The 27936-nt window shown below is 42.8% G+C and overlaps 1 protein-coding gene across 3 annotated transcripts; it reads right to left on the reverse strand.

The window, feature by feature from the left end:
• Positions 1-501: 501 nt before the first annotated feature.
• Positions 502-27880, reverse strand: LOC145354981 (glucagon-like peptide 1 receptor). 3 transcript variants are annotated; one of them, XM_080206704.1, is made up of 13 exons: positions 27675-27880; positions 24207-24306; positions 22727-22834; positions 20149-20273; positions 19118-19224; positions 17186-17336; positions 16532-16691; positions 13091-13151; positions 12209-12278; positions 4326-4414; positions 3342-3480; positions 2460-2501; positions 502-768 (listed from the first exon to the last, which is right to left on the reverse strand). In XM_080206704.1, exons 1-13 carry the CDS (start codon positions 27702-27704, stop codon positions 502-504), a joined length of 1449 nt encoding a protein of 482 aa, XP_080062830.1. In that variant the 5' UTR covers positions 27705-27880. The 3 variants fall into 3 exon arrangements, with proteins under 3 accessions (XP_080062830.1, XP_080062832.1, XP_080062831.1); XM_080206706.1 differs by lacking the exon at positions 24207-24306 and having other exon boundaries at positions 22750-22834; XM_080206705.1 differs by lacking the exon at positions 24207-24306.
• Between the last annotated feature and the right edge of the window lie 56 nt (positions 27881-27936).

Raw genomic sequence — 27936 nt, forward strand, 5'->3', positions numbered from 1 at the left:
TGTCTCATAGACCTGAGCTTTGAATACAATGTGGTAGTGCAATGTGCTGCTAATCCATTCATGGTTCTGACACTGCATCTTCTCCTAGTTTCCAAAGCTGCCACCATCAGATGCAGAGCCCAACTCTGAGAAGGTTGGCTACAGGGAGTGAGATTTTGTTCTGTGATGCACATCAATAGTTTCAAATCTTCAGACCTAACCATCCTAAAAGCTGAGGACATTAATGACACTAAAACATAGTTCACAGCATGATACAAGACTCATCGCAAAACAAAGATATAACACAAACATCAAAATAAGACTGGAATAACCTCAGTTTGAGTTTTCTGTATTTGTGTATCTCAATCTCACTGTTATCTCTCTTTCATTAACTCTGTCATTCTCTTAGTTCCATAGAAAGATGTCTGGCTCAGTACTTAATGTTCGCTTTTAAGCACTTGTTACCATAGATAGTGTGTGGTCCTGGTGCCCCATCACCATTTACTTTATTGCTGTGGCCCTTTAAACAGCAGTTGTATCAAGTAGGATCTCAGATGCCTGTCGTGGGAGTTCACTGATCTCTGAATTTAGCCCCTGGTTGGAACTGAGAGTGTTGAGGAGACCTTCGTCTGTATTGGGAGACTCCAGGTCATCTCTAGTTCCCATCTCAATGTACTGTCCAGTGCTGTCTGACTTCTCCTTTTGATCACTACAATGTCGGCGATGGGACTTTCTGAGATTTTTCTTCATCTTCCACTGCTGCAGCTTCTTCCTCAGTTCATTCTGGACCTGTGTGTGAGCAGAATACCAGACCCTTTAAACACAAATTGTCCCTTGGGATATATGGGAGAGGTTTGTGTTGGGTAGAACCTTTGATTCTTGCCAAGCTGCATACCCATGTCAAAAGGTGCACCCAATGTCCCACAAATCACTGGCTCCCATTTATGACTCCAAATAGTTGGTTGTGCACACAAGCAGCCATATCCTAGGATCTTGATTTGGGAGGCATACAAATATGAGAGGCCCCATTAGCTAGTGTGGTATAGGGACATCACCCTTTCCAATGTGTACAAAGACTAGGAACAGCTGAGGGGACAGAAGGGTCCAATAAGTAGACCAAAGGCTCAGAATACAGAGACCAGCAAGGAGTGTAACACGTGCAAAGGTGTGAAGAGTCTGGGACCTCACTCAGTATAAGTCCCATCGTTTGTCATGGAAAGCAATAGTCGAAGAATAGGAAATACAGAGGAGGTTGGGCTCCTGCAACTGATTGTAAATAATGACAGGAAAGACTAAACCTCTGCCAACATAACCAACATATTTATGATGAAGTTGATTTGAAGTCACAAAGGAGCTCAGCTTCTAAATCTCATTGCAAGGGGTAGCTTCTTGAGGATCAGCACATAGAATATAAGGACTTCATATCAGATAGGATAATTGACTACAGGTAATGGATAGACACTATATTGACATACCAGAACTTCCAAAAATATGATTATAATGTGGTCAGATGGAAAAGAAGGAACATGTTTTACCTCTCAAGAGGTAAGAAACATAGGAATGGAATAGAAATCTTAGTAAACAAAAGACACAAAGAATCAGTTCAAGGTTACTGGCCAACCTCAAACGTGATTGATTAAATTTGGAAAAAAAGTCTTTTGGTCTGGTTGTCAAGGCAAGTTTACACCCCTGACACAAGATCACAGTGAGCAGGATGTAGAGGCATTTTATGGTGACTTCCTGAAGTGTTACAGTCAAAACAAATCAAGTGATGTGGTAATTGTAATGGGAAAGTTAAGTGCAAAGAAACATCAGGAACACATGCCAGTCAACTTAGACAAAGAAATTAAAGAGAGACTGATACAACATAGTCAAGAAAATTGGTGACAAATACTTTCATTAAGCTACCAATAAGAAGACTGCATGCTTGGAGACGTCCAGGCAATGTGAATAGAAATCAAAAAGATATGTGCTGGTGAACCAGGACATAGATATATGCTTCGTAAATTGTGAAAAAATATTTGAGCATATTTGTCACCGAAAGCTAATAGATGTCTTGTGAAAATGTGACATTGAGAGTAAAGAAGTGACATTCAAACCTATATTAGGACCAAATAGCAAGCATCAAGCTAGAAAATAGACAATCAGGCATGTTTCGTGTAACAAAAGAAATACAATAAGGCTGTGTATTGTCAAAATTATTCAATCCATATTGTAGCAAATATTCAGAGAATTTGAAATGGACTCCAGGGGTAAAAATTGGAGGCAAGAATATAAAAAACTTGCAGTATTCCAACAACAGCACTATTCCAAAATCAGACGAGGTCCTAGAAAATATTGTAGATCATGTAAAATCTAGACATTTAAAATATGGATTGAGTATGAATACCAAAAAGGCAAAAACAATGGTAATTAAAAGCACCAGGGAGAAGTACTTCAACTATAAAATGTATTAGATAGCAGGTAGCTTGTCACCTTACCTCGCCATTAATAAAACAATACAGGACTGCCACCAACAAGCCCTGAAAAATAAACATAACGAGTAAAGAGACAACCCGTCAATGGACTGTCCAGCTGCTCTACCACAGGGATTTAACATTGATTCAGCAACACCCACATGACACCAACTCTTGCACCACAATCTGGCCATGTAATCAGGATTTGGATAAATGTTGAATCTGCCAATCCCTCATTTCCAGCTCTGCAATTCCCTGACCCTAATTTCCAGGCCTATTCTCCCTTTGCCTAAGGGCCACTGTGATACAAAACAATAGCTCTGGTCTGGCACCACTCCACAAGTGAACACCAGTTACATTGACAAGATCCATAGCCCCAATCTGAGGAGCTTTAGACTTCAGCATTCAGGTAAAGGGAATGAGTGTACCCAAGTTCCTGAACAATACGGCATAGAATCAGGCATCTGGCCAATTGTGCCTGTACTGTCTCTTCAAAAGAGTTAGCCAATTAGTCCCACACCTGCTCCTGCCCCACAGTTCTTTTTTCCCCTACCAAGTATTTATTCAGTTCCTTTTTGAAAATGATTATTGCAATTTCTTCCACCACCCTTTCAGAGTGTATTCCAGATGATAACAAGTTGGTGTATAAAAATAATTTTTCCTCATATCACTTCTGGTTCTTTTGCCAATTGTCTTAACTCTGTGACGTCTATTTTCCAAACTTCCTGCCAGTGAAATTGTTTCTCCTTATTTACTCTATCAAACCCACTCATAATTTAAAACACCTCAGCTGATTCTCCCTTTAACCTTCTTAGGAGAACAAACCCAGCCTCTCCAGTCTAACATATTTCAGCAACTATTCAGAATTAGTGTTTAGAATGAGACCATTTAATTAATTACCATTACCTGTATGGAGCCAAAGAAGAGTTCAATAAATAGCTTTATGTATCGTACTACGCCTTTAGCATTCTCATCTGTGATGAAAGCAAAAAGAATCTCGTGGACCCCCAACAAAGGGATTAGAATTAGTGTTGATTTTGTTAACCTGAAATACAAATGATACTGAATTGTAACAGACACAGTAAGAAAACATAAATTGGCTCATTTATTGGGTGAAGTATATCTACCTAGACCAGGCCAGTGTTCAAACTACTGCCCTATTGTATACGTGTGGAGAAAGACATATCTACTGACTTCGGAACAAACAGTGAATGGTTAGCAGTTTTTCCCTGCTCAGGCCTCTTTCAGCCCACAGGTGTAAGAACCTCTCCACCTCTCTCCTTCCCCTCTGGGAGCTCTCCACCATATCTAAGTTGCTGACCTTGGGATTGACTGATGCTGATACTGGGTGCCCACATCAAAGAATTATCTCATTCCCTGGCATTAGAGTTTAGCACCAAGCTGAGCATAGATGGTACAACACATCATTAAGAACGCAAGTGCCCAAGGCACCACTCAGCAAATTATTTCCAGCAGGTGGGACCACTCTGGGTATGGTCCTGGGCGTATGTCTACAGTGAAAGCGTAAAAGACAAGTCTCCTCTAAGCAGTGGTTATATGGAAATTGTAACCATTTGAATTACAGTATGACAGTAATGCATTTCTTCCTGGTGTAGTGCTGTCACCCACAATGCCCATGATTGAAGGGTTTGTGAATCCTATTGTCCCCAAGATCCCATCCAGTCTCTCACAAAACCAATCATTGCCTCCAACTTCTGAGCATCCAATTGGTGCTCTAAAAGGAATAGAAGAATATTTGCTAATTAACCAAGGATGTCCCTACACACAGCAGCCAGAGCAATTCTTTTCTCCATTGTGGAACATGGAAGGATCTTCTTACTGATTGATCTCCATTCACTCTCACACACAAAGAAACAAGGGAATTCTTACCGATTTCTGAAATCTGTGTTGTGCACCTGATGAGATCGCATCTTTGAGATAAGCAGAATCATTATTCGGATGAATATCGCAAAATTAATCTGAAACCAGTCAGATAAATGACCATATTAGTGTGACCCTTTCACAGCTCCCCTTGGCTAAAGAAAACGCGAATACAATTTCTTCAGTTTTTCATTAACACAGCAACATGTTCTTACCTAACTTCAGGAGATAATCTACAGGTGTGGGTAAGAACATGATAAGACTTAGATGTGATACCTTTAATACTCTGCTGACACTTATCGGAGGAGTTTGGGGGGTGGGGGAGGGAGAAGGAGCAAAAAAATTAACTGGTTATGTACAGTAGTGGCATAAAAACCTGTTCTAAAAGAAAAAGCATGTAGGCATTGCAATCTGTATAACATGGAGTCAAAGAACAAAGAACAACACAGCACAGGAAACAGGCCCTTCGGCCCAACGAGTCCACGACGCCATTTCAACATTGTGAATCCCTCTTCCACTCATGACCCTTGCCTACGCTAGCACTCCACATTGGAAACCAGATTGAGGGGATACTAATTTAGGGACAATTTGTTACACCAATTAGCCTAAGAGCACATCTTTGGGGTGTGGGAGGAAACCGGAGCACCCGGAGAAAACCCACGCAAGCACGGGGAGAATGCACAAACTCCCACAGACACTGGCCCAAATCCATGTATCTATACAGCAAACAGTGATAGTCACTGAGCTGTCGTGTTGCCCATCTGTTGGTCCAGTTTAAGCGTACACTAACAACGTGAAGTACTAGGCTACTCTCGAAACATCCAAGAGCAGCCCTCGCACGACCCACCGTGTGTATGCCCCTTGTTAGACAACAAGGCGGACCGAAGCACCTGTGGATTGAAAGAGAAAAACATCAATACCGTGCACATCCCTACGCAAACCTTCAAGGGAATCCCCAGAAGCTCAAAAGTAAAACAAGTCAGCCAGAAAATATGTTGGACGGTCCATAGGAATCAATTGTTTCCCAGGGACGTCCCAAGGCCCTTGATCCTTTTTTAAAACAATCTCCTATATCCCTCAATCGCCATCCACTCATGTGCCTATCTAAGTATCCCTTAAACAACTCCAGGGTGCCTGCCTCCACCATCTTGCTTGGCAGAGCATTCCATACCCCCACAACCCTGTGTGTGAAAAACCTCCGTCTAACATTTGTGGCCTATATTTAACATAGATAGTGTCTAAACTATGCATAATGTGGAGTGTGTGTAACCTGTGCATAATGTGGAGAGCATGTGGAACCAATTCTGTGTACCTCTTGAGTCTTCATTTGCATGGAAATGCTTCCACCATCGCATCCTCCAAAACTCTAAACTGAAAGTTTCATCAGTCTAAGAACTTGGACAACACTTTATCAATGTTCCATGCCAGATCAGCCAGCAACAGCCAGGCACTAGGCAAAAGCCACAAGTTAAGATGAGCTAACTGGTCCACAGCTATCAAACAGTAAGGAGAGCAGGCCAGTGGCAACCTGACCCAGCCAGGGCTGAGGGCTAGCCAGACAGCAACAGCCAGGTGCAAAACATCAAATCAAATCTTACCAGACTGAGGAGATGATAAGTGAGGCAGGAGGCTGCCTTGAAAATCTCAGGCGAGTGAGGTGATTGAGATGGTGAGAACTGGAGAATGTGAGGAGCTGACTGTGAAGGGATTGGGAGAGAAGACTGTGACAGTGTGTGGGGACCAGGGAGGAACTGTGTGTGCGTCTGGAGAGTTGGGAGGGGTGGAGGGGTTAGGCCAGGGTTGCAGACTTGCAGAAAGTGTGTGTGAGGGTTGGGTTGCATTTTGGAGGGAGGAAGAATTTGTGAAGGGGGAATGGGCAGGAGAAGAGTGCAATGAGTGCTGTTTGAAATCCAGAATCACAGCTTCTTAGTTAAAAGATTAATCCAATATTTGCAGAACTTGAATTAATGTGGGATTAACTGCGGCAAAGCCTGCTCTTTCAGAGAATTCATTAAAATCAAGATTGGTTTCTTTAACAATATGAAGTGACACCATCAATCTGGCTGTGAAAATGCAGAAAATTGAAGGTGAGGCAAGAGGACTTTTTACTTCAAAAAGTCTGAAATATTGAACAATGTATAAACTGCATAATCATCTTCATCCACCAAAAAGGTGAATGAATTATCTAATGACTTAGACTTGCTGATTTCCAGAGGGAACTTGAACAAGAAGTGAACACTGAAATGACAATGGATCTTCAAGATATTGCTAATTCTTCTGTTGAATGGGAGAAGAAACCTGAAGACATCGCCTTATAGCCAAAACCTGTTTCACTGGTATGACAGAATACTTAAGTAAACCCGAAAACATAGGAAACTTTGAGAAAATTGTTTGAGGTTGAAGGCCAAAAGCAAGTTAGAAGTCTTTATAAGTCCCATTTTCTGAGGGTGAAGAGAAGTGGGATGATGGAAATTAGAAATAGGCTGATCTTTTTCCAAAACCACTAAGGCAGTCTACTGTTAAGTTTGCTACTTATTCCCTGACCCTAGTAAAGGGAAGCAAGCATTTGCTGATGGGTGTTCTAACTGGAGAAATGTTGGAAGATATTGCTGATCATGGAACTTCCAAAGCTCATATTAAAGCAATGTGAGCGATCATTGAAAGATGTAAATGACGTGGAAGAATTGGTTCTGCATTATCAACTCAGTTTGAAAAGTGTTCTTACTGGAGAAAAGTGCTGAGGTGTGTCATTGCCACAGTCAAACTGCTGTCTTCTTTGGGACTACTAAGAGGACATGAGTCATCATTGTTAATGCGAAGAGTAACTTTTTAGCCTGCCTGGAAATCACAGTGAATTTGACAAGTATCTCAAGAAGTATTTGACAAGTTATCAATATTGTGGCTCAGGGAAGACTAACTTTTTAATAGACTAAACCTATGATGGCTTCACCACTAGATTAGCAGAGTGGCTCAGAAACCAATCCACTAATGAAGTAAAATATGCCAAATACCATCCCATAATAATTGATTCAACATCAGATGTGAGTCATGTGGATCAGTTAACATTAATTTTAAGATATGTGACCAGCAATAGTGAAGTTGTAGGGTGATTATTTTATGTTTGATCCAGCTGCAATCCCACAATTGAGTGTGCCTGGAAACAACTGTTTTGGAAATCATTGCAAGTTAAGGTTTGGACATGAAAAATTGTTGTGGGAAGAGCTTTGATAATGCCATAAATATGGCAGGAAAATAATCAGATTCACAAGCAAGACTGAACAATGCAAGCTCCTGTGCACTATTCATCCAATTTTCTAGTCAATCCTTGGTTTAATGCAATGCTGCAGCTGAATCCTGTGCGAGAACTGTGCATTTTTTTGACTTTGTTCAAAATGTGTATTTTTTTTTGTTTCCATGCATTTGTGGAATATGTTGCAATCATACTTGGAACAAGCAAATGGAAAACATTTGACAGTCAAAAGAATTTGTGGCACCAGATGGCCTGGTCGTGCAGATGCTGTTTCTGCTTTGAAAATTAACTTTGCCGATATTGAAGAAACATTATCTTCAATCGCAAATATTTTTCTCAAATTTTCTTATGTTTTCCGGTTTACTGCATTTAAAATATTCTGTCATATCCAGTGAAATAGATTTTGGCCATAAGCTGCATCAAATTCAGAAAAACAACATGCAAAAGCTAAAGTAAAATCTAAGCAGGGAAGTTTGAAAGATACAATATTAGTTTTTACTCTTTTGTGGAACCGTTTAGTGCCAAGAATTAATGCTGTGAGTAAATCATTTCAGAATGTTGGTACAACGTTATTAACTGCTGCACAATTGTTAACTCAGTTAAAAGTTTTATCATGGAAGATTTGAAATGACTATTGCTTGGTGAATGCAGAGTCACTAATGTCAGCTAAAATACAGGTCCCTTTGATGAGAAGCGTACAAGACTCAGTAAGTTATTTTTCAATGAAACCAGGGTCAAGGAAATCACTTTAAAATGAAAGAAGATCATTGTTGAGACCATCAGTGTTAATTGTGTCACAATAATGGTGCAATTGCAAGTAGAAGTGAATTTCTGAAGAAAACCATTCATTTATTTTGTGTGCTTTTCAACAGAAGTTTGGATGAGTATGCTAAAAGCTACTGCAGTCAGAAATTAAGTGAATTCTATTAGAAGGACCTAGACACGAATCTTCTTAAAAATGAAGTGAAACAATTCATTCATTTCATTGGCAGTGAGTTTGGTGCTTTGAACTCACCAGCCGATTTGTACAAATTTGTGCAGTGATGGTTTGCAGGCAATCTTTCCAAATATGGAAAGGATTCTGAAAATATCTTTACTAATACCAGTCACAAATGCTGGTGGATGTTCTTTTCCTGTATTGAAAAGGGTTAAAATTATTTGTGAAGTATAATGAGTTGGGAAAATTTGACAAGTTCAGCAATCTGGACGATTGAAGGTGTATCTTTACAAGATTTTAGCCTTTGATTCGATTTATTATTGTCACGTGTATTAACATACTGTGAAAAATATTATTTCTTGTGTGCTGTACAGACAAAGTATACCGATCATAGAGATGGAAACCAGAGAGTGCAGAGTATAGTGTTATAGTCATAGCTAGGATGTATAGAAAGATCAACTTAATGCAAGGTAAGTCCATTCAAAAGTCTGATGGCAGCAGGGAAGAAGCTGTTCTTGAGTCGGTTGGTCAGTGACCTCAGACTTTTGTATCTTTTTCCCAAAGGAAGAAAGTGGAAGAGAAGATGTCCGGGGTGTGTGAGGTCCTTAATTATGCTGGCTGCTTTGCTGAGGCAGGAGGAAATGTAGACAGAGTCAATGAATGGGATATTTGCATGATGGATTGGGCTACATTCACAACCTTTTGTAGTTCCTTGCGGTCTTGGGCAAAGCAGGAGCCATACCAAGCTGTGATACAAACAGAAAGAAAGCTTTCTATGGTGCATCTGTCAAAGTTGGTGAGTCATAGCGGCCATGCCAAATTTCCTTAGTCTTCTGAGAAAGTAGAGGCGGTGGGCTTTCTTAACTATAGTGTCAGCATGGAGGGACCAGGACAGGCTGTTGGTGATCTGGACACCTAAAAACTTGAAGTTCTCGACCCTTTCTACTTTATTTACAATGACGTAATTGATAATTTTGTGAATAATAAGTATTTTTAAAAGCTATCTAATTTGCCAAGCCAACAAGGGATAAAACAAGAAAACCTGTCTAACTTCTTGTTCAAATTCTGTTTTTTTTAAATGGACCATTGCCTGTCTGATATAATGGCTGCAGTTGGTTGCATGCTGATGGTTCTAACCACCGTCACTCTCAAGCCTGGCCTTCAGAAAATCTCTTTGGGACAAAGAACAGAATCCTGCAGACAGAGCCATTGAAATTGAACTCGGGCTCACTGAGCCCTCCACTCATGTGAATTTACGACAATAAATTCTTTGATTTTGAGAGAGTAAGTAAGGAAGTTAACTTTTGAAACTGAACAAAACTCTGAAATATATTGAATGGCAGTAGATGCATCTTGTTGATTGGAGGATTTGTTCCAGCAGTGGACTGACTCATCCTCTTCCTGCACTGGCCTGTGCTGCAGTGATTCTTTCAGCTGACTTTTATTTTCATCTTGTTGCTTATCAGCCCGTTCTATGTTTGCTCACCTCAAGACAAAGATCACAACACCGATTATCTTTACTGTCATTCTGACAAGAGGTAAGCTTGGATTTCATACAAAGAACAAAGAAAATTACAGCACAGGAACAAGGCCCTTCAGCCCTCCAAGCCTGCACCAACCATGCTGTCCGGCATTCATTCTGTAATTATTTATACAGGCGTGTTTTTACAGATTATAATGCACAAAGGCAGTGATCAATTTGCATATTTTTGTGGAGAGAGTGGGTAGGTTCAGGAGGGGCATGACACCGGGGTTGTGGGGTGGGGGGGAGGGGGTGCGCGGGTGTTGCAGAAATGAAGGTGAACATGGGGTCTCACAAAGTGTAAATCTGCCTCTGATTTGCTGTTTACTATCTGGATATACGTATCTCAATGATGCTATGTAACTTGTGTTTTCCCTATATGCACCCTTGTGCACACTTTCACTGCCCTGGTCCCACCTCAGCCCATCACTTCTATTTCTACTTTTTTCCTCTGTTTTGTTACTCCTGTTCTCTTTGCCCCTCTGAAAACCTCTCTCCTACAGTCTTGCCTCTTTCAGGCACCCACTCTTCCCTCCTAAATCTCTACCCCAACCTTCAGTTCTCCCTGATCTTCTTACTTCCTGCCATCCCAAGCCTGACTCTCTCAAATAATTCTACACCTTCCTCTGTGCCTCATTTGGCATTCTCCAAAAGGCTCCTGAAGCCACGTTTCTGCTGAGCTTTGGGATTAATCCTAAGGATGTACTGCTACTTTCTGATGTCTGATCTCCCGTCTGAGTCTCAGCTTGCTCTCATTGTTCCTGCAATGCTCCAACATCTTCGTGACTTAAATGTTTTTCTTCCTTCGACGGTCTCTTTTCTTGCCAGCGCTGTATCTTTTGTTTCAGGTTCACTGTGACTTTTACTCACCGCCACCAAGTTTTGTTATGTTGTAGGGGTCTAGATGGGGGTTTTGAGGATTGTCTATTCTCCCAAAGTATGCTGCTTGTGTTTGTGCCTACTTAAAACTATTACTCTTTATTTACAGTAAGTATTTACACATTTGGACCTCTACACAAGGTTGGAGTTTCTCCTCCTTCCAGATCTCTTACCTTCTCAGCCACGTGATCTGACATCATTGTTACATCAGCATCGTTCTGTTTCTGATGTTAACCCTTTACGATCCACATTAGACCCCAGGATGAGTTTTCAATCCCACATTGATTCCATCAGTCAGACCATCTATTTCTATCTCTAACATCATTGACTGCCCACCTACCTCAGTTCATCTGCTGCTGAAAATCTCATTTATCCCTTTGTTAATTTGGACTTGACTATTCCAACACACTCCTACCTGACCTCCCACCTTCTATCCCCTGCATAATTAAAAAACAATTAAAAACCTTGTTGTTCATGTCCTTACTCATACCAAGCACATCCATCATGCCTGTGCCCACAGATCTACATTGGCTCCCAATTAAGCAATGCATCAATCTGAAAATTCTTGGCCTTGTTTTCAAATCCACCCATGACGCTGACCCTCCATATCTCCATAATCCTCTCCTGCCCCACAGTCCTCAGATATATCCGCTCTCTCGAACTATGGGCCTTTTGATCACTCCAGATTTTAATTTCCCTACCACTGTTCACCATCTTTTATTGTCAAACTCCCTCCCTAAACCTCTACATCTCTCGACTTTGTTTTCCTCCTTAAACCTTATCATCTTCTCAAGCTTTTGATTATCATAGAAACCCTAAAGTGCAGAAAGAGGCCATTCAGCCCATCGAGTTTGTACCAATCACAATCCCACCGAGGCTCAATTCCTGTAACCCTATGGATTTACCCTGCTAATCCCCTGACACTAAGGGAAATTTAGCGTGGCCAATCAACCTAACCCACACATCTTTGGACTGTGGGAGCACTCGGAGGAAACCGATGCAGACACGGAGAGAATGTACAAACTCCACACAGACAGTGAGCCAAGGCCAGACTTGAACTGGGTCCCTGGCATTCTGAGGTAGCAGTGCTAACCACTGTGCCACATCTCTTGTATCTATAGGGCTTTTTCCCAAATTTTGTGTAGTAAAACATCTCTGAAGCACCTTGAGAGGTTTAATTATGATAAAGGCCCCACAATACAAGTTGATGTTGTACCAGCCTGTATATTACACTCAGTGAGTGTGTGAAATCTTGCTGTCTCTATGGAATGGTATACTTTAACTGAAAACAGAGTTTCACTCACAGTGATAACGAATAACAGCGGAGATCGAACTATCCACCAGAAAGACATGTTAGTGTTCCGTCTCCAGCACCTGTTAGAAAATCAAAACCAAAAGCCAAACTTGGAATAATTTCAATTTACATGTACAGGAGTTAGTGGGGGTGGGGTGGGGAGGTTTGCAAATGTGCTTGGGAACAATTCAGTTACAGAAGGTGCTGGGGACGGGAAGGACAGGTCATTGGAAGAGTGGTGAGTTTTCTGCCGACAAGTGACCCCTCTTGGAAAGTATCTGTCATTTGATGCCTGCAGTGCGCTCAGTTATAGTCATCGATGTTTACAGCATGGAAACAGGCCCTTCATTCCAACTTGTCCGTGCCGCCCTTTTCTTTTAGAAAGAAAAACCCAAACTAATCCCAATTGCCCGCATTTGGCCTTTATCCCTCTATACCCATTGTATTCATGTAACTATCTAAATGCTTTTTAAAAAATAAAATTGTACCCACCCCTGCTACTACCTCTGGCAGCTCGTTCTAGACACTCGCCATCCTCTGTGAAAAAATTGCCCCTCTGGACATTTTTATAGAAAATAGGGTGACGAGTGTGTGTGTGTGTGTGTGTGTGTGTGTGTGTTGTGATACTTCTATTACCAAATAGCCTGCTAACATTCACTATGTTCATATTTGATTAATTCAGGAGGCTCTGTGAGGGGGCGGGAGGCAGGGGGAATCAAAAAAACTAACATGATAGGAGAAATAACTTTGAAAAAGCAAAACAAGAATATGGAATAGGTGTGCCAGGATTAAAGATGCAAATGACCATGTTACAGGGTTAATCAGCAAATACTGTGACTGAGACAAGCTGTGCATTGGGAGTGGAGGCTGCTTCAGCTCACAATGACCTTACCCAGAATTCTCCTGCAAGAACTTGACAATGACCCATGGTGACACAAACATCAGGGGGACACCTAAAACATGACAAAACATATATCAGACAATCCTGCATCACATCCAGCATCCACTAATCTCCCTCAGAGTCTGAGATTCATCTTAAAGCCTAGCCTTAGGTAATTATCTCTGTTGATTGTATAAAGCTAAGTGTCTAGAGGTGGGGGGCACTCATTGGATAACTACTTGTGCTCAAGTAAACAGACACATTGCCCCTTTAACTGGCTGCCAATTTGTTAATTAGTTTATTTTGGCATTTTAAGAGATAAGCAGGCACTTGACTTGTGTATTGCATATTGTTGATGTCCAGGTTATAGCCAAAGTTATCCACAACCTGAAAACTGTGGTGCTTAAATCCTACAGTACCCAATGTATTGAGGTGGTGTGCAGTTGACTCCCATCCACATAGGGGTCAGTGCAGACAGAATTCAGCATTGTTCCTGCATTGTGACACCAGATGATTATGATGATTCACAGACTCCCAGGCCACCTGGGACATTGAAAGAGTCTGTACTCCACGTTTGCACAGGTAGTGCGAGGTTGCAGTCCTTTTTTGACTATTTGAAGGAGCTACTCCTCAGGTGTTGCTTGCACTTCATCTCCACCCTCCTGATCTTTGGCCACCTGGGGAGAGGAGGGTGGGCGGATTGGAAGGCCTTCTTAGGGGCCTGCTCCTGAGGCTGGCCAAGGTGACCATTAATAAGTCCAGGCAGTGGATCGTGGAGGGGTTGTTACCCTGTCTATCTGCCCCTATTTTGTGGGTATGTCATTGCCCAGGTGTTCCTGGAAAGGAAGCACATATTGTCTGTGATATAGAGGCTGGAGTATATCATCAGCCCCAGGAAGGCTGATTTATCCTGATAAGTTTCCTTAAAATGTTTGTAATTTTGGTACAGTGGCCCTTTCAGCGGTTTAAAATTAGTTTATTAATTAATGTTTATTTTATTTGTTTTATAAAAAGCACATAAACAGACATGTACCCAAAAGTCTGCTCATTCATGGTTGTCTGGGTGGCAACGGGGCTGTTGCAACAATACTCAGGACAGAATTTTACCAGTTCACATTGCCCATGGATGTGTGGAGTGAGCCAGTAAAACCGCCCGTGTGCTGAGAAATCAGAATCATATCTGATTCCTCAATTCTCACAATCTTACGGGAGCCGGATTTCCGGCGAGGTCAGCCTCACCCTAGAAATGGCAGAGACGCTGAATAATTTATTTAAACCTCTTTTAATACTAATTTAAATGACATTAGCAAACTCAACTCTGAATTGTCTGGGCTGACTGGCCTTTATGGCCCTTCCGACGAGGAAAATGCTTGCTCCCCATGAGCAGGGGACAGTTGTGTTCGCCTCGCTGGTAGAACCAGAGGCCCCCTGCCTCAAAAGTGAAGGGAAAGGGGGCACCCCTTGGGCAGTGCCAGCCTAGTGCCTTGGCACTTTCAATCTGGCACTTTGGTATTGCCATCAGGCAATTCCAGGGACAGAATCTATGGGGGTGGAACCTATGGGGAGGTGGGATCTAAGGGTCAGGGTTTATGGGGCAAGGCCTAAAGAGGTGGTGCTTATGGGAGGCAGGGCCTAAAGGAGCAGCCCGTCGGGGAGGGAAGAGGCTGGGCTGGCACTCTACGTGATCAGTACTGGGGGGGAGAGAACGCGATCAGTCTAGGCAGCAGGGGTCATACTTCTGGGCAGTGTGGGGCTTGTGCATAAGGGAGAGTCTGTGCTAAGGCTGGCTGCAACAGCAGAGGCCTGACAGCTCTCTCTCCATCAGACCTGTGCTATTGCACATGTGCAAAATCAGAGATCTGCACATAGAACATAGAACATAGAACATTACAGCGCAGAACAGGCCCTTCGGCCCACGATGTTGCGCCAACCAGTTTTTTTTAAAAAAAACACTGACCCACTAATCTAAACCAATCCTTTTTCGTCCATAAACCTATCCACAGATCTCTTAAACGCCCCCAAACTAGGCGCATTTACAACCGCAGCAGGCAGGGCATTCCAATCCCTCACCACCCTCTGGGTAAAGAACCTACCCCTGACATCCGTCCTATAACTACCCCCCCTTAATTTAAAGCCATGCCCCCTCGTGCTAGCTTTCTCCGTCCGAGGAAAAAGGCTGTCACTATCCACCCTATCTAAACCTCTAATCATCTTATATGCTTCAATAAGATCCCCTCTTAGCCTCCTTCTTTCCAGCGAAAACAACCCCAAATCCCTCAGTCTCTCCTCATAGGACCTCCCCTCCATACATGTGCAATAGCTCTCTCTGCAGTTGCTATTGTGCATGTATGGACACAGAGAGCTCCCACTGCAGGCTAGCTGATGAATTAAGCCCCACCCACTGTCTGTAGCAGCCAGAAATGGTCCAGCCAATTTTTGCATGCACTATGTGCACAAGATTGGGTGCAAAAACTCACCCAAAAAAATGAATCTGCAATTCTCCCATGTTCAATTAGAATTATTCTTATAAAATTCTGCCCTCAGTAACCCAGCCAAATCTGCACCTCTTTCTAGACATCAGGTGAGGCCAGTATGAGGCTCTGATGTGATGCATTAGGTGGTTGAACGGTCTATCAACAGGTCATGGTTATGTTATGCAAACGAAGAGAGACAACTAAGGAGCTGTCCAGACGCTGCTGCCCATAGAATTACTTTCCAGGAAATAGTGCTCAGGGCAGGAAAATGAGAAGAAGGTAGTGTGGGCAGCGGCAAGGAGAGCATCCCTAAGACACATCAAGAGGGATTCAGCAGGCAGTAGGGAATCCAGAGCAGACTCTGAACTGTTAGCTCTGTGCCTGGCAGTAACCAGGATAAAGTGTGCATTGCAAGTGAGTCAGCATCAGTGGTCTGCAGTTTCATACATTGTTCTGGATGAAACCTCAGGAAGTCCAAGATGGGGAAAAAAAAAATCTGTTGTTCAGGGATCCAGCTGTTCCCAAAATTCAAACCCATTTCCAACATCTCTCCTCAAACATCATCATCAAATCTCCTTGAAGGTTTGCACATCCCCCCCTTCCCTGGACAGCCCATTCCCCATATCCACAATGTGCAATAAAATAAAGACTTACATTGTTGTCTCACACCTTCCAGATATCCCAAAGCACTTTACTGGCAGTGACATCACTGTTGTAGGAAATACAGCAAGCTCATACAAACAACAGTATGATAATGGTCAGTTGTTTCTGTGACACTGAGTGATAAATGCCGGCCAAAACACAATTTAAAGAATTCAATCAAATTTTGAACTTGTGGCTCCTTTAGCATTTGGCAAACAGGGCCCGAACACACTCATTGGAAAGTAGACCTCAGAACTGGGCATTATGCTTTCACATTCTTTGCTATTGGAACTATTAAACAAGTGAACTTAAAATCTGAGACTCACACTCAGCTTACCCCAGCCTATTAGCAGGTAAACCCGGAAACACTTCTGCTCAGAGAAGACAGACACAATGAGCAGGAAGTAGAGGAAGAGCCCCTCGACCAGTAGCCAGTGGTATGTGCAGAGCACACTGTAGTGGAGGAAGACCTGTGAAGCTCGGCACCACATTATGGCCTGGAAAATAATGGCAAAGTTACAGCTTAAGCCAGGCAACAGATTTGCACACATACACACACACATGCGACAGACACAACCCTGATGTAAACCCAACCAGTAACATCACAAGATGGTGCTTATCAGACAGGATGACAGCAATCTATATAAGGACAGTTATAGAAACAGTCTATGAACATCCAGCCATATGGGAATGTTGTGAGAATGGTGCTGTACAATGTCCCACCCTTCTGCTACCAGGCTCATAATTAAATGGACATGACAGAAGCATAACCACAATCAAGTTTTTTTAACCAAAGTTTCTTTCTGGGCAGTGTTGGAGAACAGATCGAAAATGTGTTCTGAGTTACAGTTATACCCTTTCCACTCAGCCTGCCTTCCCCATCTCATAGCTCTGTTTCCCCATTCAGTGAGACAAGTTAAGCAAAGTGAAGGAGTCTGGGCAGTGACATTATTGCTGTTACAGTGTCCTGGCTGGGAGTCCCATGCCTCACCATGTGTGAATCAACAGCCTCCAACTCCACATTGCTATTTCCTGGATGTAGGTTGTCCACCAGCGCATCTTTGATCAGGACAGCAATGGCCCGGAGGATGAAGGAGCCAAATAGGTTCAGGTGGATGTAGTTTCTTGTGCAGTGGAGTTTCCTGAGGAACAAGAAAGGTGATGACCTTGTAACTAGGTAAATGAGGACAGTGCAGTTGATGTTGTCTACATGGACTTTAGCAAGGCCTTTGACAAGGTACCACATGATAGGTTGTTGCATATCTCACAGGATCCAGGGTGACGTAGCTAAATGGATACAAAATTGGCTTGATGACAGAAGCCAGAGGGTGATTGTAAAGGGTTGTTTTACAACCTGGAGATCTGTGCCTCAGGGATCACTTCACTGGCTTCATTGTTATTTGTCATTTACATTAATGATTTGGATGAGAATATACAAGGCATGCTTAGTAAGTTTGCAGATGACATCAAGAATGGTGGTATAGTGGACAGTGAAGAAGGTTATCTAGGATTGCAACAGGATCTTGATCAATTGGGCCAGTGGGCTGACGAATGGCAGATGGAATCATAGGTGGACAGAGTGGTGAAGAAGATATTCAGCATGCTTGATTTCATTGGTCAGAACATTGAAGTAGAGATGCCAGTGTTGGACTGGGGTAAACACAGTAAGAAGTCTCACAACACCAGATTAAAGTCCAACCAGTTTATTTGATAGTAATCCCACAAGCTTTCAGAAACGGTGTTCCTTCATCAGGCGTGTGGAAGGTTCCACCCTATTTTAGAAAGGATATTATTAAACTAGAAAGAGTGCAGGAGAGATTTACTAGGATGCTACTGGGACTTGATGGTTTGAGTTATAAGGAGAGGCTGGACAGACTGGGACATTTTCCTCTGGAGCGTAGAAGGCTGAGGGGTGATCTTACAGAGGGGTGATCTATAACATAATGAGGGGCACAGATCAGCTAGATAGTCAATATCTTTTTCCAAAGGTAGGGGAGTCTAAAACTAGAGGGCATAGTTTAAAATGAGAGGGGAGAGATACAAAAGGGTCCAGAGGGGCAATTTTGTCACACAGAGGGTGGTGAGTATCTAGAACAAGCTGCCAGAGGTAGTAGTAGAGACAGGTACAATTTTGTCTTTTAAAAAGCATTTGGAAAGTTACATGGGTAAGATGGGTATAGAGAGATTATGGATCAAATGTGGACTATTGGGTCTAGCTTAGGGGTTTAAAAAAAAGGCAGCATGGACAAGTAGGACCAAATGGCCTGTTTCCATGCTGTAAACCTCTATGACTCTAAGACTCTGTCGACAATCTTTCCAACCCTTGTGGTTTGATTCAATTGTGGATGGAACTTGGGGGACAGCTGTTTGGAGTCAGGGGATGAGGAGATCAGCTGTTTGGAATTAGGGTGATATCTGTCCCCTGGGGAATCATGCCAGGGTAAAAGTCCCTGATGGTTTTCCTGGGTGGATATTCCATTTGGAGAGTTGAAAACTTGCAATACTGTTTGGTGATTGTCAGAGTTCGGTGCAGCAACCTGAGAGGCAGGGACCTGTACCAGAGAAACTGGATTTAGTGTCAGTGACTTTCAGAGGGATCAAACAAGAAGACATCTGGAGAATCAGTTGTAACAGTGCCTTTAGCATCATAACACATTAAAGTAAAAAGAATGCTGCTTTCCCCCCTCTATGGTTTTCACAGTGGCAGATTTATGTTGATGTTCAGATTTCTGCTGGGCTGTCAGATCTGAGATTCCCCACAGGAAGAGAGAAATCTGTCAGCAAGACAACTCCCAGCAACTCCCAGCAGGTCGCCTGTAGTTACATGGGTGCAGGACAGTGCATGGAGGCAATATCATAAGACAGAGATGAGGGGCAAGAGATAAAAAGATTGTAGAAGAATTTGAGATAAATGTGAAAGTACCTGAATGAGACGAGAGTGAGACTTGCCCCGAGGAGCGAGACAAGAGACAGAGTGTAACCAGCCGTGTAGACAAGGCGGAATGTGCTCAGAATCTGCTGCTTGACCAGCTACAGACAGACAGAAACATCAGTGAGGATCCAGCAGCCCATAATAATCCATCAATCCCAGCCTCGCCCTTTACCCAGCTGACTATACCTAACCCCACCTACCCCAAACCCACCATACTCACCACACCCAAACCCACCATAACCCAAACCATCAAACCTGCCATACCCAAACCCATCATACTCCAACCCACCATAACCCAAAACCCACCATACTTACCATAACCCAAACCACCATAACCCAATCCATCAAACCCGCCATACCCAAACCTGCCATACTCCAAACCACCAGAACCCAAATCCCACCAAAACCCAAAACCCACCATACTCACCTTAATCTAATTGCACCATAACCCAAACCCAATGTAACCCAAACCCACCGTAACCCAAATCCAACATAAACCAAACCCACCATAACCCAAACCCACCATACTCACCATAACCCAAACCCACCATAACCCAAACCCACCATACTCACCATAACCCAAACCCAACATAACCCAAACCCACCGTACCCGAACCCACCGTAACCCAAACCCACCATGCTCACCATAACCCAAATCCACCATAACCCAAAACCCACCATAACCCAAACCCACCATACTCACCATAACCCAAACCCACCATAATCCAAACCCACCATACTCACTTTAACCGAAACCCAACATAACCCAAACCCACCGTAACCCAAACCCACCGTAACCCCAACCCACCGTAACCCCAACCCACTGTAACCCCAACCCACCATAACCTGAACCCACCCATAACCCGAACCCACCATAACCCAAACCCACCGTACTCACCATAACCCAAATCCACCATATGTCAAATGCCAAACCCACAGTGCCCCTCACCCACTATGCCCTGCCCAATGTACCCCTAAATCAATCACATACTGCACTCCAATCAGCTCTAGTTCTCACTGACCTGCTGCTGTAGAAACATATCATCTTCATCACATTCTGAATGATCAACCCAGGGCTCATTAGTGTAATTGTCTATCAGCCAGGCACCTTGTTCAGTGCAATATCTGAATGCAGAGCCTTGATTAACTAGGAAAAAAAGAAAATTCAGTCTACTTAACCATTTACACAGCAACAGGGCAACATCTTGAGAGGTCAGTCAATCACAACGTAAACAGTGTCGTATTCACGAAGGGGCAGTCACAATAGTGACAAGGCTACACTTTTGTGGGATCAGTCAGTCTGTCACCCAACAGTAGGGCAGCACTCTCCAGGGGTCAGTCAGTCATACCCCAAGAGGCACGCAGATTTGAGGAGTTAATAAATAAAAGGTGGGATTGTTGTGAACAGTTTTTGTTCATGTAATTGTCATAAATGGGGTGATAATGACTGTAAAAAGTCTGACAACACCAGGTTTCAGTCCAACCAATTTATTTGATAGTAAATTCACTAGCTTTCAGGTTAGCTCCTTCGTCAGGTGAATGGAGAGTTCTGGCCTCAGACAGAGCATATAAAGCACAGACAGTTTACAGATTACTGATTAGAATGCAAGACCAGGCAAGACTGTTCCCTTCCTGTTGGCGAACGCCTCAGTGGTCATGGGCATTCAGCCTCCGACCCTCGAGTAAGCATTCTCCAAGGTGGCCTTCACGACACACGACAGCGCAGTGATCGGTCTCTGCTCAGCGACTCTGCACTGTCATGTGTCATGAAGGCCACCTTGGAGAATGCTTACTCGAGGGTCGGAGGCTGAATGCCCATGACCACTGAGGCGTTCGCCAACAGGAAGGGAACAGTCTTGCCTGGTCTTGCATTCTAATCAGTAATCTGTAAACTGTCTGTGCTTTATATGCTCTGTCTGAGGCCAGAACTCTCCATTCACCTGACAAAGGGGCTAACCTGAAAGCTAGTGAATTTACTATCAAATAAATCGGTTGGACTGAAACCTGGTGTTGTCAGACTTTTTACTGTGTTTACCCCAGTCCAACGCCAGCATATCCATATCATGATAATGACTGACAGGGACGGCATGTTGGCACAATGGGTAGCACTGCTGCTTCACAGCGCCAGAGACCTGGGTTTGATTCCTGTCGTGGATCACTGTCTGTGTGGAGTTTGCATGTTCTCCCCGTGTCTGCTTGGGTTTCCTGTGGGTGCTTCAGTTCCCTTCCAAAGTCCGAAAGACATGCTGGTTAGATGCATTGACCCGAACAGGCGCTGGGATATGGCAACTCAAGGAATTTCACAGTAACTTCATTGCAATGTTAATGTATGCCTTGCTTGTGACTAATAATAGACTTTAACTTTTAAACTGTTAACTTTAACAAAATGTCTCCATTGTGTCACCTGAGTAGTCACACAGGCAAGGGCCCTGCTCCCAATGAGATAGCACTGAGTCTTCGGACAGCACCAGGCCCAAATGGAGTCCGTGTCTCCTGCTGTTACTTAGTTTAGTGCCAGCTTTGTGAATACTGAGCAGTAAAATCTGGCAGCGAGTGAAAGCAGGCTGCCCTTTGCGAGTGGACACAGTTCCTCTATTATTCCAACCAAGAGGAAAGTTAAGTTCAACACAGCTCCCATAAAAATAAGTGAATCATTAATGTGTTGAAATGGCTGAGCATGTTATGGAACCTTAACAAATAAACCAGTAAAGGCAAAGTAGGTAAGGTTTAGAAATGTGACTGACACATCTTAAAAACACAGACTAACAATTTTCATTTATAATGAATTTTTAAATCAAATGTGTAGAGTTATTTTTGACTTTTTAAAAAAAATGTAAATTAAAGATAGGTTTGTATATAAATGCAGTCAGAACTAATGTAAAGATCCCATTGGATTATTATTAATGCAGTTACTGAATATTGAATGAACATTTGTTTTTTACTTAATATGATTCTATTTCACCAGAAGCGAGTCTAGACAATGTCATATTTATCTGATGGAATATTTTAAATGGCAAGGCAAAACATCATAATATGGATGGGAAAGGGGAATCCTACCTTGCTAGGTTACAGGAAATTCTTCTGGAATATGATTCACTTGACCTACAGTTATTTGCAATTCCATATATTTAAACCTCTGCAAATAATGCTTTGTGCTACTGCTTCCGGGTTTAATTCCAGTGACATTGAGTAGGGGTTAGGGCATAGAATCTTTAATGTCAAGCATAAAGAAAATGTGAATAGATACATGTAAGATTATAAAATGTTACTGAAAATTTTGCAGTGTTAATTTTCTTTTTATTTGAATTCATCTAGAATAAATAAGCAGAGCACGTTGATATTTATCTCTTATTTTAGTATTCGTTACTTCCTTCCACGCCTATGGTGACTTTTTTACATATATAAGTAATATATATATAGCCACTACCACATATTGACACACATAACACAATTCATTCTGCAGATTATGGAAAATTTAAAGGGAATATTGATAAGCAGTATTGGTTTAGGTAACATTCTTGGAGAAGTTATTTACAATCCCTTAGGACACCTTAGCAGTGGTCCCATCATTGGGATACTTCGTTATCATTCAATAATTACCTCTGTCTATCCAAGGAACGTACCAGGGGCATGAAACATTCACTCTGGTTCCAGGTAAAGCATCTGGCCAGCAGATGTGCATGTCGAAGAAACGATGGCAGAAAGCACCTTAGGATATAGACACAATGAAGGTAAAATCAACACAAACTGGTAAAGAATAGATGTGAACTGGATAAGCTCTGAGTTTGATCAGTTAATGATAGATCCAAGGACATCTACAATGTGTCTTTAAACAAAATAGGTAGGTATGGATGTGATGGGCGCAACTTGTGGGCTAAAGGGCCTGTTTGTGCTGTAGTGTTCTATGTTCTATTAAAATAGAGGAATGTTATACCCAGTACCAGGGTTATTATATAACATACAGGAGTGTTACACCGAATAACAAGATATTTATTTACATTTTATACAAGAGTATTACGCCCAGTAAAATACAATGAGGTAGATTTTTATCATCACTGCTTTGAGCGACATGGTGGCACAGTGGTTAGCACTGCTGTTTCACAGCGCCAGGGACCCAGGTTCAACTCTGGCCTTGGGTGACTGCCTGTGTGGACTTTGCACAGTCTCCCCATGTCTGTGTGGGTTTCCTCCAGGTGCTCTGGTTTCCTCTCACAGTCCAAAGATATGTACGTTAGGGGCTGTGGGTCGGGGTAGGATGCCCTTTCTGTGCAAATTCAATGGGCCAAATGGCCTTCTTCTGCACTATAGGAATACTATGGTTATAATCTGGTAGAGCTGATTGCATGCTCTTGATACAATTTTCATCTTATCATTTTGCTATTTTTATACCTCTGTGGTTACATGCTGTGTATGAATAGCATTTTCTGTTTTTATTGTTGACTGTTGATGAGACAGAATGATGCTGGACGCAAGCAGCCTGCTCTCCTGCCTTAACTGGCCTTTACTATGAGATTTGAAGGTGCTGCCCAGGCCATCCCATGGTCCATACATCCTACCCATCACCTTAAACATTCACTCTCTACCCCATCAGTGCATAGTGAGGACAATGAGGTAGCCTATGCCAAGCTGGACTGCAACAACTTGCCAAGGCTCCTTAGACAGCATCTTATAAATCCACACAACTGACACCAGCAAAGACTTTAGGCACTTTGAAACAGCACCACCTACAAGTTCCCTTCCAAGTCACTCACCATCCTGACTTGAAAGTATATTGATGTTCCTTCACTGTTGCTGGGTCAAAATCCTGGAGCTCTCATGCTAACAGCACTGTGGATGTTCCTCCACCATACGGACTGCAGTGATTCAAGAAGGCAGCTCACCACCACTTTCACAAGGGCAATTAGGGATGGGCACCAAATGTTGACCTTGCTCACATCCCAAATATAAATTTGGAACATTATGAGCAACAGAAAGAGGGGAATCTCAAAAATAAAAGTGGAAGTAGACAATGAGAGCTGCCTGAATTGGGTGTGTGTACAGCTGTGGTGAATGTACTGTGTTGGTGTTGAAGTGACGGTACCTGTTAGGGAATCTGGCTGAGACAGCACATTCTCAAAGCACTCATTGCGGTACTGCCTCCATCTCTGAACCGTGTCTTCAAACAGAGAATATGTGGCACTCTGGAAAAGCAACGGCAACAATGTGAAAGAGGTGTTGTACCTATGGGATGGTCAGCACTGAGATATGTAAATCAGGTTCTCACCCATTACGCGCATGAACTTGATTTATGTGGGTTTCTTCCAGGTGCTCCAGTTTCCTCCCACAGACCAAAGATGTGCGGATTAGGTTGATTGGACATGCTAAATTAACCCATAGTGTCCCGGGATGTGATAGGTTAGAGGGATTAGCAGGGTAACTAAGCAGGGATAGGGCCTAGGTGGGATTGTTGTTGGTGCAGATGCGATAGGCCAAATGGTTTCCTTCTGCACTGTAGGGTTTCTATGATTCTATGATTACATCACTGGCCTGGGGTGGTGGAAATCAGAAATCGTGATCTCACCAATGAGATTCACGATTTCTGGGTTTCACCAGATCTTGAACCTGCACGGTCAATCCCACGGACGGAGAGTGTGGGCTCAAGATCACCTGCAACATGTTAAAGTGGCACATTTTAGACACTTTACATTGCGACTGGGGAACTGAAAGTCAGTGTGAATGAATATCACTCCAGGTTGCTACTGAAATTTGCCCCAATCATAAGGCCATAAGACACAGAAGCAGAATTAGGCCACTCAGCCCATCAATTCTGCTCCACCATTCAATCATGGCTGATTTTTTTCTCATCCCATTCTCCTGCCTTTTCCCCATAACCCCTGATCCCAATATTAATCAAGAACCTATCTATCTCTGTCTTAAAGACACTCAATGACCTGGCCTCCACAGCCTTCTGCGGCAAAGAGTTCCACAGATTCACCATTCTCAGGCTGAAGAAATTCCTCCTCATCACTGTTTTAAAGGAGCGTCCCTTTAGTCTGACATGCAAACCCCCAAGGCCCGAAGGGAGAAGGTGGAGGGTGCAGGAGGCGATCCTCTGTGTTCAACATTCTGGAATTTTCCCCTGAGATATTCTGGCTTTGCTAAAATTATTATTTTACACAAATACAAACATATGAAATAGGAACAGAAGTAGGCCATTTAGTCCCTCGAACCTGCTCCTCTACTTAATATGATCCTGGCCAATCTGTTTGTGTTTCGCATTCCACACTCCCATCTACGTCTGATAACCTTTGATTCTCTTGCCTAACAAGAATCTATCTACCGTTGCCTTAAAAATATTCAATGATGCTGCCTCCACTGCCTTCTGAGGCAGAGTTTCGAAGGTGCACAGCCCTCCAAGGTAAAAAAATTCTTGTCTCAGTCCTATTAGAGTGACTCCTAATTTTAGAACAGTGTCCCCTCGTTCTGGACCCACCCAAAAGAAAAGTCATCACTTCCATGTCCACCTGTCAATACTGTTCAGGATCTTATATACTTCAATTGTGTCATTCCCACTCTTATAAACTCCAGTGAAAATAAACCCAATCAGTCCAACCTATCCTCATAAAACCAAACACTCATTCCAGATATCAGTCTAATAAACCTCCTCTGAACTGCCTCCAATGCATTTACATTTTTCCTTAAATAAGGAGACCGAAGTTTTACACAGTATTCGAGATATGATCTCACAAATGACCTGTACAAATGAAGCTTAACATCCTTACTTTTATGTTCAATTCCTCTTGTGATAAAGGATAATATTCCATATTCTTAATTACTAGCTTTATCTGAACAAAGAAAATTACAGCACAGGAACAAGCCCTCCAAGCCTGCACTGACTATGCTGCCCAACTGAACTAAAACCCCCTACCTTCCCCGGTCCATATCCCTCTATTCCCATCCTAATCATGTATTTGTCCAGAGGATCATGCAACTTCACTTTTTGTGAATCAAACACTAGAACATCTAGATCCCTCTGCACCTTGGAATTCTGCAGTCATTCTCCATCAGGTATGGAGCTTAAATTTGTTTTTTATTTTCTCTGTAATATCTAATCTTGACTGTTGGTGTATTCTTAGTTTTTTCTCTCTGTCCCTTCCTGCATTCTCTGAACCCCATTCCCTATTTTGCTCCCCTGAGTTGAATTTAACCTTTGATTTGTAAACTCCACCCAAACTTGATCCCTCAACCCCTCCCCCACTTCCCCCCACATTTAGTTTAAAGCCCTCTCTACTTCCCTAGTTATGTGATTTACAAGAACACTGTTGCAGCATGGTTGGGGTTCTGCTTCTTAATTTGATGCCTAGCTCCTCATGCTGACAATGCAGACCCTCTTTCCTTGCCCTGCCTATGTTTTTGGTACCTATATGGACCGTGATAACTGGATCCTCCCTGTTTTACTGCAAGCTCCTCTCTAGCCCTAAGCAGATGTTTGAATCCTGGCACCAGGCAGGCGACACAACCTTCTGGACACTCACTCTTTGCTGCAGAGAACAGCTTTTATCCCCCCTCCTCCTCTCTATACTGTCCCCTATTACCATTACATTCCTGTTTGCTCCCTCCATTTGAATGGCTTGCTGTATCATGGTGTCATGACAAACCTGCAGACCCCACTTTCGTTCACACAGCTTGTGTGCACCTCAAACCTGTTTGACAATTGCAAAACTTGAGGTTCCTTCATTATTGTCTGCCATGCCTCTTTACCTGCCTCATCCTGGTCACATCCTACTGTCCCTCACCCCTGACCAAAACAGACAAGATGTGGGTATGCCGGCGTTGGACTGGCGTAAACACAGTAAAAAGTCTCAACAGACAATCCTGTTCTAAAAGATGTTACCACCTCCTGTAACAAAGTGTCCAGGCTTTTCTCCTTCTCCCTTATGTTGTGCAGTGTCTGCAGTTCAACTTCCAGATCAATAATCCTGATCCAGAATTCCTCAGATATGTTTGTCCTGGGTTACCCTGGTGCCCAAAAATCCCACATTCCACAGCTGCAACATAACACTTGTCCTACCATTGTTACTTATGTTACTTAGTTAATTTAATTACATACTTAACTTAGAATAATTCCTATGTACACACAAATTCCCATGCGAACCTAATTTGCTACTCACTCGGTCTCCATCTCATTCAGGCATAGTCTCCTGTCTCCTATCTCCTCATGTACCGCTTGTAAAGATAGTGCAATGTATATAAGGAACTTTTTCTATCTCCCCTTCTCATTGTACTTTGTTGCCATTTAACCTGTTGCTCCAGTAGAATCTAGATTCTTTGTTTAACATCCATCCTCCTCCAGGAGGATTATATTTTTATTTAATTCTGGCAAGATCACCAGCAGCCTGAAGTCCATGTGTAATCCCTCTTCAGTTGATGTGGACATTGATCTGTGCCAAATCCTGGGCCTATCCCATTTAATTACAGATTACCCAATAACATTTACACAAGTGATAATGTCATCGTTCACTTCTACTTTACTGAAGAGCTGCGGCAGAATCAAAATAGTCAAGAATACCTCATCAAACACAGCCTCTACACCAGACATTTCACTCTGACGTGTCCTCAGTTGAAGCTATGTTCCACTAGTGTCCTGTTTCCAGCCCTTTGTGACAGAAGCCCTGGAGCCGCAAAGGTCAGAGACCCTGTTGCACAGATGCCTGGCAAACAGACAGGGTCGAAACACGCCAAACAAGCTCATGCAGATTCTGCTGCCAAATGCGAGATCAATAACTTGAATGTAACTCCTCTGTAAATAAGTGCCCAAAACACCAGGGGCA

Source organism: Carcharhinus amblyrhynchos, chromosome 18 (genome assembly GCF_965287045.1).
Source record: "Carcharhinus amblyrhynchos chromosome 18, sCarAmb.v2.hapA, whole genome shotgun sequence".
Classification (NCBI taxonomy): Eukaryota; Metazoa; Chordata; class Chondrichthyes; order Carcharhiniformes; family Carcharhinidae; genus Carcharhinus; species Carcharhinus amblyrhynchos.

Excerpts from the sequence above, each read along its gene's own strand:
- LOC145354981 (XM_080206704.1), bottom strand. The coding sequence starts at position 27,704 with ATGTCTGGTGTAGAGGCTGTGTTTGATGAG. Across the intron at positions 17,337-19,117 it reads CTCACTCTCGTCTCATTCAG|GAAACTCCACTGCACAAGAA; the intron begins GTACTTTCACAT and ends CTTGTTCCTCAG. Across the intron at positions 3,481-4,325 it reads AACACAGATTTCAGAAATCG|GTTAACAAAATCAACACTAA; the intron begins GTAAGAATTCCC and ends TTTGTATTTCAG.